This window comes from Schizosaccharomyces pombe (assembly GCF_000002945.2).
Source record: "Schizosaccharomyces pombe strain 972h- genome assembly, chromosome: II".
Classification (NCBI taxonomy): domain Eukaryota; kingdom Fungi; phylum Ascomycota; class Schizosaccharomycetes; order Schizosaccharomycetales; family Schizosaccharomycetaceae; genus Schizosaccharomyces; species Schizosaccharomyces pombe.
The window spans coordinates 4,505,302-4,523,109 of record NC_003423.3 but is presented as its reverse complement, the minus strand read 5'-3'; the positions used below and the strand labels follow the sequence as shown (position 1 = coordinate 4,523,109).

The following is a 17,808-nucleotide window of genomic DNA, read 5'->3' as shown; positions in this document are numbered from 1 at the left end:
AAAAAAGGGTAATATGTATATACATATTGTATTTTAACAGCTTAGCATCATTTTTATACTTTCTTTTTCTATCATTTTGAATGGTCTTTCATACCTATGCAAGTCAAAGTTCATTCGTAATTCTAGGGATATACAGCGAGTACAGTAATACTAGGATTTTTATTTTCAGTCTCTCGCTAAGTGTTTACAAAGAAGATTACTACAGCATTTTTCAATTAAACGTAAATATTCTCATAATGCAGCTGAGGTGTCAGGGAACGCTTATTGAATACATTAATTAGGTGCTTTCCAACTGTAACTAACAAAACTCCAGCTAAAATATGTCTAAATCAGACTCATTCCCAATAACTCAATACACTATTATGAATTCACATATACTGCAAACGAGTTGTGCAATGTTAGTAAGGTGACAACTAATTAATATGTGTGTAATGATTTACCGAACAGATATAATACTACCATAATGTTATTCGTGGGTAATTGATTGATTTCTAGAAACTTTATGGTTGCGTAGCGGTCTTCGAGATGAACCTTTTGAAAAGCTTGATGAATCAATCTTCGGAAGATTGCTACATAAATAATCAATCAATTTTGATGATGATGTGCTTAATTGATTAGTACTGCTAAAGATGCGTAATCAAGTACGTTCCAAAATGCTATACGAATAGGGGGGGCACTTAACGTATGACCGTGACATCTGGAGTTAATGCAGTTAGAGCCCGAGCCGAGGTGGAGCCGCGTTAGCAGCCAACTAACAGGGTGATTGAGGGTCATGTTTATACACGCCCCTGAGAGTTAAAGCATGTCTTACCGAGCTCTAGCAGGTAAGTTTTGGCTTATTATTAATGATTGTTCTCAATCAAAAGCAACAACCTGAGCTTTGTATTCCATTATGATTACAAAGATATAATTCACTGATTTGATCATTCAGCTTACTGACCTTTAGTTTTATCAATTGTCTTATAACCAAAGTTAAATAAAAGCTTTCTATAGAGTAAGGGAAAAAAAAGGTCCGTAAATCATGTTTTATTAAACTGGACCATCCCCGTTGTAAACCAATTTCTCTAGTCTAAAATTTTCAACCAATTGTTTGAATGCTTGGTTTGCAAATACCAAAAACAAAAATGTTTTCTCTTTTAATATATACTTCTGATGTATCAATTTGTATGCGAACTTTTAGCATTTTAGATGAACGACAATCTCTTAGGTCCTAAAATTTTATTAGAGATCAGATATAGTTATGTATTCCAATAGTATCTACGTACATCATTTCACAATGTAATATTATAATAATTTTTTTTATTGTATACGATTATTATAAAATGCCGAAAATCTTAGAAGTCCAATGAGTTGAATAATCAATTCCATAACACATTATTCAAGATATATTCTCATAATTTGAGGTTAATCTTTTTAAAGGTTTTTTTTTTTTATTTTTATTTATTTAAATATTAATCGCTTTTAGAGTTTGAAGTATAAGTTTGTAAATATCACTAACTTTTAATGAGCTTAAAACTCGTAGTAATGTTTTTTATGTTGATCATTTTAATTTGATGTTGTAAAAAATTGGAATTACTGGCAGAAAAACAGTTGACATTTATAATAAAAAAATAAAAAAATAAATATAATGATAAAGATAATTTGAACCCCTGTACAGGAACTTCATATTGTTTGAGTAATAATTGGATGCCTTATCTGCGACCACGATTGCAGCCTCGAAAACCGCCTCTGTAGTCTCTTCTGCAACAAATCAAAAAAGGGAAATAAGTAGAATTGTTTTCAATATGGTTATTTATATCAATTGATTATGTGAATGATTTTTTTATCAAAGAAAATCTTAATTCTACATCGTGCAAACTCTTGTCTAAGTTAGTGTCCCTCGATGATGAATGCGCACAACATGTATGTACACACATCGTCTATGTAACATTTCCCCTTGCATTAGTTCGTCATCATTTAGATTTGAAGAATGGGATAAACACCTATTACCATAAATAATTCCTCAAAATCTTTCATTACCAAAGTTTAAAACGCATATAATACGACGTTTGTTTATACAAGCATAAGTTCGCAAACAGTTGTAACAAGCATGAATACAACTTTGACTTCTGGAAGCGTGCTAATTACAAGTTCTTTTGACTCATCATCCATCATAGCAACTTCAATCGTTGAGGATACCACCGAGTTGGTTCCGATGTAAAATGAGTACAGCTTGATTTGTTAATAATATATTATTTGAAACATTCTTATCACTAAAAACAATGGAGAAAAATATTGTATAAGACGGAAGTGAATAGCAAGACAAAAGGCTATGGAATATGGATTAATTTTTGACGTTAATAAACAGATTCACGTTCGTTTGCTCACGGTTTTTGTTTAAGCTAATGGCAAAAATCAAATACTCATTACAAATACTGACAGATCGATAAATGATAGAAGAAATCCAAAAAATGTTAATCGGATGGTATTAAATATACAAGATTATTGGTTTTGTTTCAATTATTAAATTCAAATTCAATTTACAACTAATTAATTTGATAAAATACATCTGTTATTTTTGATTGGATTATTTGGATTATTTCATGAAATTCCTATAATTTCAAGCTGTTTTCTGCAGCATTGATCGTCCATTTCCCGGTCAAAAAACAGTATTTCATCTGCTCTTCTCCCAAACTCCACACCATATCTACAACAGGATTGATTGCTTTAATTTCAAACATGTCCCCTTTAATAGTTGGGACTTTAATAATTATCCTATTGTCAGGACTCGCAACTGCTTTTTATGTTACGTGGCAAGGCAGACTCATTTGTGCTGGTGTAGGGCTCATACTTGAACAGGCTTATGAGGGTGGTCAGATGTTTAACACATTGATGGCACATTGCTTTGAAACGTACAATGGTGTTGAGAAAAGTGGAACGCAGTGTGTGGCCGATTGGCTTAAAGTAGGGCTTTTGGCTGTCACATTTGGGGCTGGAGGACCTAGATTGGTTAACACATTAGGTGGTTCTTCGCCTACTACAAAACGGGTAATCTATATTGTGATGATTTTACTGGTGCTGATTACTTTAGCTGTGAACTTGAAACATTAAGGCCTTACACATTGATGAGAAAGAGCCTGCCGTATGGTAATATACACGATGTATGGATTAACACAACCGACACTCATCAGATGATAGGTGTACATATGACATTGAATGGAACAGATATGATTCATTATTATAATAAAACTTACGTAATTAATTATTTTAGCTTTAAAATAAGCAAAAGCTTTGTTTTTGGTAAAATGGCTTTTTTTGGCTGTGTGGTGGATGTATTGCGGAATTTGAAGGTAAAGTAGACAAAATAGAGTTTTTTTAATCACAAACGGAGTCATTTGAACTGCATCAAAATTATCCGCGAAGTGGACTGTCGAGTACTCGTTGTTTCTGAATGAAGTCCAAATGTGGAGTTGGCACATTCAGACTCTATTCGGAGCCCATCTACTATCTATCTATCTATATTGGCATTCCCATATAATGTAATGAGCTGTTACATGTTATTTTTAATATACCGTTGATAAAATGATTTTAGAATAGAAATGAAGAAAGTAAAATTAAATAAGATTGAATTAAGATAAATAAATTATAACAAGAAAAAAAATTAAAAAAAATATAATTCTCATAAATGAATACTAGAATAGCTTTCAAATTATGTTCTAAGTTCAATAAAATGATAATAAGCATAAGTGTGTATAAACTTGATGAACATCAAGTACATCGACTATTTCACTTGTTTAAAATAAAATTTATCATTTTTAAGTCTGTTGTATTTTTTTTCTTCTCTTTTCTTCTCTTTATGAAGCAATTTGAGGGACTAGTACATTGTTTAAGTATAACAGCAAAGTAGGAAGGAGGAGACACAAAAATATAGTGTGAAACGTATTCTACTGTGTAGTGCGTTAATAAGAATTATCAACCCTACCCTACACTTTACCCACACATTTGTCGTACACAAAAGTATTCAGGACGGACGGATAATACAACAAAAAAAACTATAGGAGTAATGGAAGAATAGTATGCATGAGTGAAGTCTGATGAACGAGTACTTTTGATGACACTCTAATGACAATGATGTGTTTCTCAAATCACATTGGTCTAAATCTCCTATTAAAAAGTATGAGACAAAGGCATCTATCTTCAATGAGTTATTGTTTTGTCTAGTGTACATATCTGCTGGACAACCAGCCAGAGCACAAGAGATGGTGTATTGGACTTTGCGGAATGGCAAGTATAAGACTCGCGAATTGTATTTGATGTTTGGAAGGCTGATGATTTACAGCAGATACGATAAGACTCGTAATATGAAGTTTGCTGAAAAGCCAATCCCCAGGTTTCTTTCTGAGCTGCTTTCCATTTTAGCACTTCGGTACTATGTTTTGGTTCGACCATTAGAAGCATTGATGAAGTATGTGACAACCGCTGATAGGTCGAAAGTAGCTGCATGCACACTTGGATTTCATGTTTGTGATTGTTGGCGAACGATTGCAAAGAGATTTACCGTATCGAATTTTTTCAAAGGCCATCTACCAATGCATTCAGAAACCGTTGGGATTTCAAAACTACAGACACATTGCTCACTACTTTAAAGAAAAAGAACATCGAGGAAGAAATGACGAGGGAATCATATTTCGATTTACAGGCTGAACATACACGAAACACAGCGCTCTACATCTATGGACGCACTATGGACAACTTGCATTATCTGCCATCGGATTATTTCGTCAACTTTTTTCGTGCAAGCTATAAGTGGCAGGAACTATTGCAGATTCGAGACAACCCGACCCATGGATTGTTGGTAGAAACAAAGCACCCATTCATCAAGCGAGTTGATCAATTGGAGAACGCAAATGGAAAGACACGAATCATGATCGCTTAGCAAGGGATTTGGACTCGGTATCAACTATATGGGAGTGCGTTTAGTAGTACACTATAGATTGCCAGCTTCATCTATGGATTATGTATACAGGAGACAGGCCGAGCTGGAAGAGATGGCAAGTATGCGATTGCAGCATTGTTTTACGAGAAATATGACTCTACATGGTCAAGCTACGTGAAGGATTTGATGAAAAACTTTCTTAATGATAACACGATGTGTGTGTGTTCGATCGTTTCTCACAAATGAAATGGATTGCGAATGTGTATGTTGTGCATCGTTTGCTAACTGTATTTACTGCTCAAGATGTTCAGATTCGTTACTTGGTGAATTGTAACCGTGTCTACGATGTATGGAGTGAAACCGACAATGCCAGAAATACCGAAACCAGCCATTGCAACACATTCGGGTTATAAAGCATCTTTTTCGTCTTCGTCCCCACTACAGCCAGGGAGTAGCAGTGATATGAACACTAACCGTAACACTAACACTGCTATTAGTACTAGTGCTACGCCAGTGTCTGGTAAAACTTAACTACACATTACGCTGAGAGGTAAAATACTCTGACAACATTCGTTCGATTGTATAAAACAAAATCCAGCCGAAACGATTGTTGTCAGTAATCAAGATTACGATCTAAATTGAGTACCAAGACAAAACGAAATGGTTAAAAAGTTAAAGTCGTTTTTGTATGGACACAATTTCTATAAAATAGACATGAGTAAAATCTCGCTATTTGTTTGTTATTGTGGAATAATGAAGAGTCATGGGAGATGAATGTTGTAAACGATGGCATAGAATTGGTAACGAAAAGTGAAATCATTGGGATCAACTATTTCAGTATTTTGTTTAAAGAAAATGTTGAACTCGACAAGTAATGAGAGGTGGTGCTTTCGTTAAATAATGAGTGGTGGTTACGGTTATACAGGATATGATCTGTGTATGGTGAGAATGTGATGTATGTATTTGAGTATAGACAATCAGAAAATCTGTAAATAATCAAGTCGCAAGAAAAAATGAAAATAGATATACAAAGTAAAGAGATGAATGAAATGACAAGGTATCGTAATGAAAATTGAAATTGTTGAAGACGAATAGATGAGTAAATGAGTAAGTGAGTAGAGTAGATGAGTAGATGAGTAGATGAGTAAATAAGTAAATGAGTAAATAAGTAAATGAGTAAATGAGTAAAGAGAGTAATCGTTTGAATAGGACGACGATGCTCACTATTGATGATGGGTTGGTTACAGTTACATGGTTGCATTGGATATGTGTAAGGTGATAATGACGATGATTAATAAGAAATGGAATAAAGTGTCGCTATTGAATGAAAATGAAAATGAAAATAATGAGTCAGTCATATTACAAGTAAGACGGTAGATAATAAAGAATAGTTATGTAAGTTGGTATTGTGAAAGATGATGATAGAAAATAATAATTGATGAACAGATGAGATAAATAAGATGAAGATTTCGTTTGAATGAAAAGTAACGGTTCTATAACATATGAAATGAGGTGAATGGTAGTAAGATAGATAGAATAGAGTAAGATAGATAGAATAGAGTAAGATCGATAGAATAAAGTATGGTGATATAAATAGAGATATACAAATACATTGCGAGAATGTAAATAGAAAAATAAACAAGTGACTCTAGTAAATCGAAATAAAAAAAAATGCAAAGTAGCTGGCAGTAAAAGAGTACGTGTATGTAGGATGAAAACAGATGTTTGTTTTTGATAAATATTAGCTTCGTTAAAAAAAGTTAAGGGTACGATAAAGCCAACTGAACGACGTATAGTGATGAATAAGAGGAGTAATAGTAAGAAAAAGGAATGTCAATTAGAAAAAGGAATTTCAAGTAGAAAGATAGAAAAGAGGAAGAGGAAGAGAAAGAGAAAGAGAAAGAGAAAGAGAAACAGATAGAGAAACAGATAGAGAAACAGATAGAAGATGAAAATATTGGAAAGTAGATGATGAAATTAGTGCATTCTATTCCACTAAAACAAATCAACTAAATTATTGAAAAAACAGTCGTTACAATTACTGGTGATATATCAGCTGGCAATGAATATGTCAAATAGGAATTGAATACGATAGAGAAAAGTACAACTTTTGTTATTGTTATTGAAAGTAAAAAAATAAAGTAGAGAATAAAGTAGTAACAGATAATGAAACAATAATGAAACAAATAGAGAAAAAGATTAAATTTCGTTAATTAGAAGAGAAAATGTTTGAGTAATAATAAACAAAAAGAAGAGTGATATGTCATGTTGTAGAATGAATATAGCGACAAAAATAGAAAAGTATATGAAGTTGAAATATTATAGATAATGAAATTAATGAATAATGAATAATGAATTAATATATTATACAAGTTTCGCTATTTTGATAGAAAATAAATAAATATACTAAATAAATAAAATGAAAATTAATCAAAGTAAATTAAAATAAAACAAAAAAAAATTAACAAAAATATTAAAACTTAATAAAATAAAATAAAACAAAGTAAATTAAGATAAAACAACATAAAATTCGATAAATTATAACTTAACTTTTTTTTTTTTTTTTTTTTTTTGTTTACATTTTACTCTTTTAAAGTTTTCAAAAGATCTAAAATAATCTAAACTAAAAAGCTTCTGTTCTAATGGTGTTCTAGATGCCTTATTGTTCATCTAGAACAAAAAAAAAAAGGAAGACTAAAAATTAAATTATGCTAACATAAACATTTATGAAAATAGCAAAATAGAAAATGTAGGAAAATAAAATTTTGCTGCATGTTTATATCCTTGGCTGGAATCTTATATCTCGGCCATTGGGGTCTATAAGATTTTAATTATGGCTTTCGGTTTAAAAGTTGAGCCATCGGGAGGTGGTGTCCTTACTTCTGACAGTCTTCCTACACATAATGGAAAAACGGCATTACAGTCAGATGCAACAGTTGGTTCTGACATTCAACAAATAGAATTACAAAATATGCCTACTCCTGTGAAAAAATTAATCTTTATCGTTTTCATGATCATATAGAATGTAATCATCCTTAGCAATGTCATAATTAAGGATTCAAATTATACAATGATAGATGATACAACAATTAAATAGATCTCGATGATGATTTATTAAAGTCTATATTGTTTGCAATACTATAAATAGAGACACAACTGAACATCGTTCCTCAGTTCAGTTATTTAGCTATATCGGTGACCGATACCATTAGACTCCTTATAACAATAATTATAACAATTGTTAGTTAGACATACCGCATACCACTAGTTTGTAGGTCGCAAAAGAAACTCACCGCTATTATACGTATCGTTAAACAGATACCAAACTGCGTAGCTGTTAAATTGTGAAAAGAAAAAGGTTGTAAGGATTACGAGATGCCAACATCATAATGCTTTTCCTAAATAAATGAGACACCTCAGAACGTAAAATATTCACCATTTTGGTTTTTTTTTTAATTTTCTCGTTTATGGCTTAAAATATTTTAGTATATTTTCTTTTTTATTTTCCATAAACCACTCTTTTTAATTTTACTTTGGGGAAAAATACTAGTGAATCAGAAGTCATCAAATTACAGTGCTGTCGTTCTATTCCAATGTCAAATCCAGAAAGCTTGAAAAAACAGGTTGAACCTCCTGGTTACAATGAGTTATTTATGGTGGAAGATGTTTGTAATGTGGACCTAGAGCAGGGACTTGATTTGTGTAAGCCTGAAAAGGTAAACAAACAATCTCAACGATCTCGACAATCCCGACAATCCCTCTTTACCAACACCATTAAGCCTCAAAAAGACAAGATGAATATTAAAACAAATAAAATAAAAGAGTTTTTAAATGACCTTTTTACTGAATTTTCTAAATTCCACAATAGCTATTATCCTGATGGAAGAATTTCTACCCGCAGTAATTTTCGTTGGCCCTTGCTTATTATTTGGTCTATTATCATTGTATTCGCAGTAGACAAAAAGTTCGAAGTCCAAAAGTTTCTTTCAATTTGGATAAATGAAAATCGGTTCTACAGTGAAATTTGGGTGCCTATTGCTATTTACGTTTGTTTGCTTGTTTTAATGTTACTTAGTTTAATTTGTATGTTTCCTTTATAGTGATGCTTTTTTTCTTTTTTTTTGCTAATAATTTAAAATAGTCTTTGCAGAGTTTGCGGTACTTGCTTTACGGGTGACCGGTGTGATTATAGCAGTCTTGGGTGCAGTCTTGGGTATGATTATAGCAGTCTTGGGAATGATTATAGCAGCCTTGGGAATGATTATAGCAGCCCTGGGTGCAACTATAACTGGCCTTTTGTATTTTGGTCATTGGGCTCTTTACAAACTTGTAATATTGTCTTTAGGCTTTAAAATTGTGACACCAGGAGACGTCTGTGTTTCTAACACTCTTCCTACACATAACGGAGAAACAGCATTACATTCAGAAACAACAGTTGGTTCTGATATTGAACAAATAGAACTACAAAATATGCCTACTCCTGTGAAAAAATAATTTTCTTTATCGTTTTCATGATCATATAGAATATAACTATTCTTAACAATGTTCGAATTGACTGTCCTGTCCAAATCATGCACATAAGGTGCGTTCGTTATGAATTTCAATTATGGAGCCAACCAGAATCACCTCACAGGTGTTTCATTAACCAAAATTTATTAATTGGTTTTAATTAAGATATTATCACATAATGTTACTAATGTTTTTATCTCTCGTTTTATGCTTAATCAAATACTATGAATGTCATTTACTGCGTTTACAAAATGAATTCTTAATGATACATCATGAATGACTCGTTTCTAAGGTTATGTGTCTGGAAACTTGAAAAATGCAATGTAGTATATGCAAACTGATAAGTCGCTTATTTATTAATTTAATAAATTTCTGAATTGCAAGTTAAATTCTGGTAGCAAAGAATTAAATTATTCAGAGTCTTTCTAAAATCACTGTTTTTATATTGACATCCTCACTAGATTAGCTTTTCAACAATATACTGCTGCTACAAAAAAATAATATTCCTTTTTTCCGCTCGTGCAAACGAAATTTCAATTTGTTACTTCTTAACCCCTATCCAGCAGACGATAGCTATTTATTAATCAACGGATTTTTTTGCCAGGTTTCGAACGAACTGTAAATTAGATAATGACAGGATGTAAGAAGCAAAACAGTATATATCATTTTTTCCTTTATTCAATTAAAATAGCAAAGAAATATTATATATAAAGTTTATACACTAAGTATATTAGCTTTTGAATTACTTTTTAAAATATGGAAGATCTCGCAACTCTTAATAAAGCTAATTCCTGCTAATTCGCTATACACTAAATCTTAATAAACTTGCTTCATTATTTTCTCGATAAATATTTTATTTATAACAGTTTGTTAAATTGACAGGGTCCTTGCTAAGTTTCTATATACAACATAAACATACTATACGAAATAACATTTTTCTCAAGGTATGTAGAGTATAAATGCTCCAACGTGGCACAATTTCATTTCGTTTAGTTTACTAAAAACCCATATTCGCGTCGCACTCACACAGAATCTAGAGTTTAGTACATTTTACCGGCTCAACAATTAACCATTCAAATTGTATTTCAAGTATGAGTAACAATCGAATAAAATATTGTATTCTTGCTTTCCTATAAAAGTATTTTGATAATCGTAAAGCTGGGAATACCATTTGCCTGTACTTTGGCAGTTATGGTGCTGCCATGTTGCTCCTTTTATAGTTATATCCTGTATGTTAAAAACTTTTATGGAACTATCGTACTTCTGTTTAACAGCATCATAAGCCTTAAATGCTAAATTTCGATTATTAACTGGTATTCCTGAACAATCACGTATACCGTTTTTGAAGTCTTGGACCATGAAATCGTCGCCTGAGCGTCTATCAAACGCACCTAATTGCATCAGCTGAGTCATGTTCATATTATGTCTTGAACTGTCATCGAATTCAATACTCATAGTAGTCAACGCAAAGAGAGATACTGAACATATTGGCACATCATCTAAATTGCCATTTCATAATGAAAAGCAACCCTTCTGACATTCGTTTATTTAAAGAAACACTCGTCAATCAAACGTGTGTAATCACCATCATTAACTTCGACTGTATTAAATAATACAAGTCTACCCAAACTCAGTTATCGTTCCGTTAGTCACATTACTATATGCATTAAAACAATCAACTACTGCCTATCTGAACTCAGACGAATTGGTATTATAAGCATCAATAGTTAGGACACACATTATGAGTAATAAAACTAGAGTAATCATTGCTATATCGAAGAGTATAACTTATTTGGGTTGAAAACTATCACTAGACGTAAAATCTAATATACTAAACGAGTTACGAGGTTCAGTTGTAGTTCTTTATTTATCATCTTTTCTAATGATTGCTATCATCGGGTATTCTATGTAAGTAGACAAATTTGTAATACATTTACGTTATTCATTTCCTTTCCTTGAAGGTGTTGTAATATTCAATAGATCCCTTGAAAATTACATCAGCTCTATAAAGGTTGGCTCATTGCTAAAACTCAAGTGTTGCTCAAATGGTTTAATAATGTCAGCTACGCAGTTTTGGTATCTGTTTAACGATACGTATAAGTACGATGTGTTTTCCTTCTGACCTAGTATATTACAGTACACAGGTAATATAAGTAGCACCTTCTATAGATATTTATTAAACTGTTACCTATCACTGTAATAGCTTATTACAGAACTGAGGAACGAGGTTAGTTCTTCTCAATTTATGGCATTTAGAATTATTTTTATTATTACGTTTGATTAGTTTTGTTCACAACTAGCAATATGTCTAAATAACTTATCGTGTAAAGTTGATAGAGCAAATAGAACACGTAGCTCAGAAAACACAATTCCTCTAATTTAATCCTCCCAAGTCCACGACATACCCACTACAGGTTGGTCTCTCGACTGATGGATAGAGAGTCTATCAATCTTGTATTCTTAGCGGTGAACCACCACCATCCAAAAAACTAGTGAACTACTTATATCTTAGTAATGAGTCGAGTAACAAACTTTTTACGATAATGATACTATGAAGAAGCATCTACCAGTTGTGCATATGTCAAAATAGCGTTATAATTTTATAACATCACACAAATATATTAATCGAATAGTCCTAAGTCACACCGTAGTTGACAAAGCGGCGTTGCTAGTTCCATAAGTAATATTTGTACGAGCATATACGATTAATTGATTCGTAAAATATGATCTTTTTATGCTAATACTATTATTCATTACTGTCTACCATATTTTGTAGTTCATCATTATTTTATTTATACAATTACTAGCTTTGATTTTTGAATTGTTATTTGGTTATTGATAGCAATTGATATTAAACGCTTATTCTTTAATATTATTGCACATACATCGTATTTACTGAATATGCCGGATAAAAACAACAGACTTGTGTCCCCGTGATCTAATAAGTTTAGTTATGTGCATCTTAAATACCGGCACAATTATGATGTGGAAAGCAGTAAAAAACATTTCCATATCAGTATTCGTACTTATTGCTGAAGAAGACATATAATTCTGATTTATTTCTGCAGATACATGTATTCATGAAACCTAATGTAAAATAACAATCATCTCCGGCGCAATCGTCAATGCACTAAGAAGAATTCATAATCTATGTCGCTAGTCCCACGCTTGCTTAGTTCAACAGATCGCATCAAGTTCTGCTTGACAAAGTGATTGTATGGTATTCCGTTAAGTAAATTGCAAGCAGGTAAAGATGTCAATCCGGAAAAAGATCGAAAACTAACATGACCAGTAATATTGTTACGTCGTTCACAATCAATAAGTGCTCTAAATTTTACTTCAATGAGATTCCTAATTGTCAAAGGCATCAATCAATACGGTAGTATTGCGTACTGTTTTGGAATAATTCATAAGTGACAAATGTAGTTCTAATCTCAAAACAATAGAGAAGTATGAAGAAAGGTTGAATTGCAGTATTTGATTCCTAGTATCGTACTGAGTTGGAAGTTGTTGGTACGAGTAGTACTAGCAATAAATCACAGTGATATAATACGTTGTAGAAGTAGAGCATTACAATTCTACAGATAATATGAGAGTATAGTATACGAAATAATCAAATTGTAAATATATGTGATGATAAAATATTGAGTTCTACTGATCTTTTCTAATAGTCGCTTTCAATGGGTATTTTTGAAATAGACATGTAGCCTTCCGCAATTATTGGCGAAGAAATCTTGGTATTTTAGGTATGGCATATGGTGATGCACAACGAGTATATCAAGGTGTAGTGTAGTGTAGTGTAGTAATATTGCTGACGTTTACTATTGTTAGCTGATACTAATAAAACAACATTACTGATAATATAGTGTGCGTGTTATTACTTTAGTATTATCGTTTTGAATGTTTGTCAACTTTCAATGATGTAGGAACAGAAAAGCGGTAGCTAAAAATAATATCGATAGTGTTCAGTTTCCAATGGAAACTTTTAAGCTGTACTTAGATAATGAAATGATATAAGAGCAAACAGATGTATAGCTTTTTTTTTTAGGTTTTTTGAAATAAATTAATGAAGAAATATTATTGAAATTTAAACATAAATATACTAGCTACTAATAAAAAACCGACAAAATATATTGTTTCAAAGAGCAATAGTTAAACATGTAATCATTTTCAAGCTTAAAAATGGCGACATATAACCATGTTTATCGAATATGTATGTAATGTATGTAACGGTTTGCTTCTTTCAATTTTTTTTGTTATTTTTATGACTGAATGTCAAATACTTTATAAAGAAATTGTTAATCATGATAGATTCAGTCCACCAGTAGTACACAAAGTCAGCTGCCGCTTCAGTTGGAAGGAATAACAATCAATATGTCGATTCTGTGAATCTTTCCTTAGTAGGATGACTGAATGCTTTACCGGAATTAAAGGGACTGAACATTTTTTAACTGCTGTATTAAATACTACTTTTACATATCGCTGTCAATCTTGCAACAGTTACGCTATACTATTAAGACAATGAAGTTAATGCTTCTCTTAATCCTTATAAGTTTTCATTTTTCTTCATTTATCGTAGGTATTACCCTCTATGCTACATTTCCAATTTAAACTTTACACAATTAACTTGGGTTGTTTTTAATTGTTTTAAAACTTCAAGTGTTGATCTTTATTATGGACAATGGGATGCAATATTAACACCCAGATCCTCTATCACTAACACATACTCTACGCATTCCAGCAGAACCAGGTATAACGCCTGATACTTCAGGGTGGGTGTTTGCTCTTGATTGAGAACAATCATCGATAATAAGCCAAAACATCACATGCTAGATCTCAGTAAGACACGCTTTTACTACCAAAGGTTTGTATAACATTACCCCCCCCAATCACCTCTATAGTCGGCTGCTAACGTGGCTCCACCTCGGGCTCCAACAGCATTGGCTCCAGTGTCACAGTCATATGTGCTTGCCATATTTGTACTATGACATTGTGTGGTGTATCGGTCTCGCTTCTTCAGCAGTGGTAATCCATTAAGCACATCATCTGTCAAGTTGATTATCCATGTAGCATCATCCGCAGATTGAGTTACCAAAGTTCTGAGTAGAACTATCCTGGAAATCTCTCCGTCATTATAAAGTTCATGGAGATCAATCAATAACTCGTGAGTAACGTTATTAGTTGAATTGCTTATAAGCGGATTATCGATATATATATGGTTCATTAATGCAGTCATCTTGCTAGCATTATATAATTCATTTACGATATATCTGAATTCATAGTGCTGTGTAGTGTTATCTGGAGGAAATTGGGCTACCCAGATTACAGCTGGAGCGTCTTCGAGGTCAGTTGGAAAGCAACTGATTAGTGTAACCAACGATAGATAGCAACGTAACTAATAATAGCAATCTCATCGGTAAAATATTAAAAAGAGGATGAAGATAGTTCCAAATTTCTATGATATTGACGTTCTCTTGATCGCTATATATTACTAAGCCTCAGAGCATACAAACACCTACTTACTGCGGAACGAAAATAAGGGTTATAGGATAATCCTTTGTATGATCCCCTGGATTAAGCATAATCTCCTATACAATGTATGTAGGTCAACAATACTACTAAATACTACTACGTTGAATAACACCATACGTCAAGTGTTCTATATTTGCTCTATTAACTTTCCACTCTGAGTTATAGAGATAGACATATTACTAATTATGCAGGATATTTAGAAAAATTTTTAAATGCTATAAATTGAGAAAAACTGAAAAATAAAGAACGAGGTTCAGCAATAAGCTACAGCTACTTTAGTGATTAGGTAACAATTTAATTCATATATAAAAATATCAATAGCAGATGCTACTTGTATTACTGTGTACTGTAATATACTAGGTCACAAGGAAAACACATCGTACTTAAACGTATCGTTAAACAGATACCAAACTGCGTAGCTGTTAAATTGTGAAAAGAAAAAAGTTGTAAGGATTACGAGATGCCAACATCATAATGCTTTTCCTAAATAAATGAGACACCTCAGAACGTAAAACATTCACCATTTTGGTTTTTTTTTTTTAATTTTCTCGTTTATGGCTTAAAATATTTTAGTATATTTTCTTTTTTATTTTCCATAAACCACTCTTTTTAATTTTACTTTGGGGAAAAATACTAGTGAATCAGAAGTCATCAAATTACAGTGCTGTCGTTCTATTCCAATGTCAAATCCAGAAAGCTTGAAAAAACAGGTTGAACCTCCTGGTTACAATGAGTTATTTATGGTGGAAGATGTTTGTAATGTGGACCTAGAGCAGGGACTTGATTTGTGTAAGCCTGAAAAGGTAAACAAACAATCTCAACGATCTCGACAATCCCGACAATCCCTCTTTACCAACACCATTAAGCCTCAAAAAGACAAGATGAATATTAAAACAAATAAAATAAAAGAGTTTTTAAATGACCTTTTTACTGAATTTTCTAAATTCCACAATAGCTATTATCCTGATGGAAGGATTTCTACCCGCAGTAATTTTCGTTGGCCCTTGCTTATTATTTGGTCTATTATCATTGTATTCGCAGTAGACAAAAAGTTCGAAGTCCAAAAGTTTCTTTCAATTTGGATAAATGAAAATCGGTTCTACAGTGAAATTTGGGTGCCTATTGCTATTTACGTTTGTTTGCTTGTTTTAATGTTACTTAGTTTAATTTGTATGTTTCCTTTATAGTGATGCTTTTTTTCTTTTTTTTTGCTAATAATTTAAAATAGTCTTTGCAGAGTTTGCGGTACTTGCTTTACGGGTGACCGGTGTGATTATAGCAGTCTTGGGTATGATTATAGCAGTCTTGGGAATGATTATAGCAGCCCTGGGTGCAACTATAACTGGCCTTTTGTATTTTGGTCATTGGGCTCTTTACAAACTTGTAATATTGTCTTTAGGCTTTAAAATTGTGACACCAGGAGACGTCTGTGTTTCTAACACTCTTCCTACACATAACGGAGAAACAGCATTACATTCAGAAACAACAGTTGGTTCTGATATTGAACAAATAGAACTACAAAATATGCCTACTCCTGTGAAAAAATAATTTTCTTTATCGTTTTCATGATCATATAGAATATAACTATTCTTAACAATGTTCGAATTGACTGTCCTGTCCAAATCATGCACATAAGGTGCGTTCGTTATGAATTTCAATTATGGAACCAAACCAAATTATGGTTTTAATTAAGATATTATCACTTAATGTAACTAATGTTTTTATCTTTCGTTTCATAATTATTCAAATACTAAAAATGACTTTTTTATATATTTTTTTTTTAAAAGCTTAAAATATATTATATTAAATAAAAAATTTCGAATTGAACCAATTTGGACTCCCACTTGTGTTTCAAAAACTCCATTTCATCTACTTTAACCCAAAATTCAGCGTCATATTCACTACAGGAAAGGAGTTTTATTCATTATCTGTTAGTAGAAACAATTTGGTTTCAATTTTTTATGACGAAAATGCTTCGAGTTAATTTAAGGCTTTGTTTGAAATATAATTCGTTTAGTGATTATTCGCTTAGTGATTATAGATATCGTTCTAATTTTCAAATTACAAAATACTAAACAGCTTTATTTGAATAAACAGTAAAAGATTCTAAATCTTTGGACTACTTTTAAATGGTTGACAGACCAGAAAAATTTGAGAAAGAAAGTTTTATAACAAATCGTCTTATTATCTATCTTGCCTAAAAGGAGTGATCAACCTTGAATGACAGAATTTATTTTAGGTCGATAATGGTTGGACGGTGGTGTGGTGTATGCTTGCTAAGCGAAAATATTGCAGGACATAAGTTAGACGAATTGAATTTTCTACGTTATAATCTGTTCTGGCGCTTGCTCGCAATCGTAAAAACAAACTATTGAAATTAAAAAAAAAAAAAAAAGATTGGTAGTGTACATGCTGAATTTCAATCTATGCTTTAAATTAATAATTGCTAAATTCAAAAAAAAACGAATGCTATCTCTTTATCCACTGGTCATTACCAGTTTTTTTTTTTTTTGCTATATTTTTCTTTTAAAAAGCTTCTGTATTCTCGGGATATTACCAACGGCGTTATTAACTCAATCATCGAATGAAGTACGAGTACTAACGGAATAGAACTAGTCAACGGTGAATGACTTTATCTTTCACGTTCCATACTTAACAGATTTTTTATTATATTCAGTAACTTGTGCTTGTACAATTTAAATCTTGAAGTAAAGGTATGATGCGTGAACAAACCATTTATTTGTGTTCTTTTCCCTCCAATCTTCCCAATGTTTTAACGCTAACGTTATGCAACGTGGAGCACGGTAACTCCAAAACGAAAGATATAAAAGGCTAATCATTCCTGATCTGCT

At 32.1% G+C, this 17,808-nt stretch overlaps 4 protein-coding genes, 7 long non-coding RNA genes and 2 pseudogenes across 13 annotated transcripts, besides 2 other annotated features; 7 read left to right on the top strand and 6 right to left on the bottom strand.

Moving 5' to 3' along the window:
- Positions 1–2,588: 2,588 nt before the first annotated feature.
- Positions 2,589–3,057, bottom strand: SPOM_SPNCRNA.6643. The gene has a single exon (NR_195991.1). It is a non-coding gene; the product is annotated as a non-coding RNA (long non-coding RNA).
- On the top strand, positions 2,719–3,338 carry SPOM_SPBCPT2R1.06C (annotated as a pseudogene). Its single transcript is given in 2 exon segments — positions 2,719–2,999; positions 3,002–3,338. Coding segments are annotated over 2 exon segments (618 nt in total).
- Positions 3,282–3,519, bottom strand: SPOM_SPNCRNA.6642. The gene has a single exon (NR_195990.1). It is a non-coding gene; the product is annotated as a non-coding RNA (long non-coding RNA).
- A 631-nt stretch (positions 3,520–4,150) lies between these two features.
- On the top strand, positions 4,151–5,889 carry SPOM_SPNCRNA.6641. Its single transcript, NR_195989.1, has one exon. It is a non-coding gene; the product is annotated as a non-coding RNA (long non-coding RNA).
- Positions 4,485–6,308, bottom strand: SPOM_SPNCRNA.6640. The gene has a single exon (NR_195988.1). It is a non-coding gene; the product is annotated as a non-coding RNA (long non-coding RNA).
- A 1,422-nt stretch (positions 6,309–7,730) lies between these two features.
- Positions 7,731–7,907, top strand: SPOM_SPBCPT2R1.05C (annotated as a pseudogene). The gene has a single exon. A coding segment is annotated over exon 1 (177 nt).
- A 21-nt stretch (positions 7,908–7,928) lies between these two features.
- Positions 7,929–8,251: an LONG TERMINAL REPEAT.
- A 257-nt stretch (positions 8,252–8,508) lies between these two features.
- SPOM_SPBCPT2R1.04C (uncharacterized protein) lies at positions 8,509–9,709 on the top strand (the record flags this gene model as incomplete). Its single annotated transcript, NM_001355851.2, has 2 exons — positions 8,509–8,998; positions 9,057–9,709. 2 exons carry the CDS (start codon positions 8,509–8,511, stop codon positions 9,407–9,409), a joined length of 843 nt encoding a protein of 280 aa, NP_001343050.1. The 3' UTR covers positions 9,410–9,709.
- Positions 9,710–10,489: 780 nt separating this feature from the next.
- On the bottom strand, positions 10,490–10,879 carry SPOM_SPBCPT2R1.03 (uncharacterized protein; the record flags this gene model as incomplete). The annotated part of the gene is made up of 1 exon (NM_001355850.1): positions 10,490–10,879. One exon carries the CDS (start codon positions 10,877–10,879, stop codon positions 10,490–10,492), a length of 390 nt encoding a protein of 129 aa, NP_001343175.1.
- Positions 10,880–12,534: 1,655 nt separating this feature from the next.
- On the bottom strand, positions 12,535–12,881 carry SPOM_SPNCRNA.6639. Its single transcript, NR_195987.1, has one exon. It is a non-coding gene; the product is annotated as a non-coding RNA (long non-coding RNA).
- A 1,216-nt stretch (positions 12,882–14,097) lies between these two features.
- Positions 14,098–14,571, top strand: SPOM_SPNCRNA.6638. The gene has a single exon (NR_195986.1). It is a non-coding gene; the product is annotated as a non-coding RNA (long non-coding RNA).
- Positions 14,301–14,660, bottom strand: SPOM_SPBCPT2R1.02 (uncharacterized protein; the record flags this gene model as incomplete). The annotated part of the gene is made up of 1 exon (NM_001355849.1): positions 14,301–14,660. The coding sequence occupies one exon, from the start codon at positions 14,658–14,660 to the stop codon at positions 14,301–14,303; it is 360 nt and encodes a 119-aa protein (NP_001343048.1).
- A 385-nt stretch (positions 14,661–15,045) lies between these two features.
- Positions 15,046–15,377: an LONG TERMINAL REPEAT.
- A 259-nt stretch (positions 15,378–15,636) lies between these two features.
- On the top strand, positions 15,637–16,593 carry SPOM_SPBCPT2R1.01C (uncharacterized protein; the record flags this gene model as incomplete). The annotated part of the gene is made up of 2 exons (NM_001355848.2): positions 15,637–16,126; positions 16,185–16,593. 2 exons carry the CDS (start codon positions 15,637–15,639, stop codon positions 16,502–16,504), a joined length of 810 nt encoding a protein of 269 aa, NP_001343047.1. The 3' UTR covers positions 16,505–16,593.
- Positions 16,594–16,752: 159 nt separating this feature from the next.
- Positions 16,753–17,593, top strand: SPOM_SPNCRNA.6637. The gene has a single exon (NR_195985.1). It is a non-coding gene; the product is annotated as a non-coding RNA (long non-coding RNA).
- Positions 17,594–17,808: the final 215 nt, after the last annotated feature.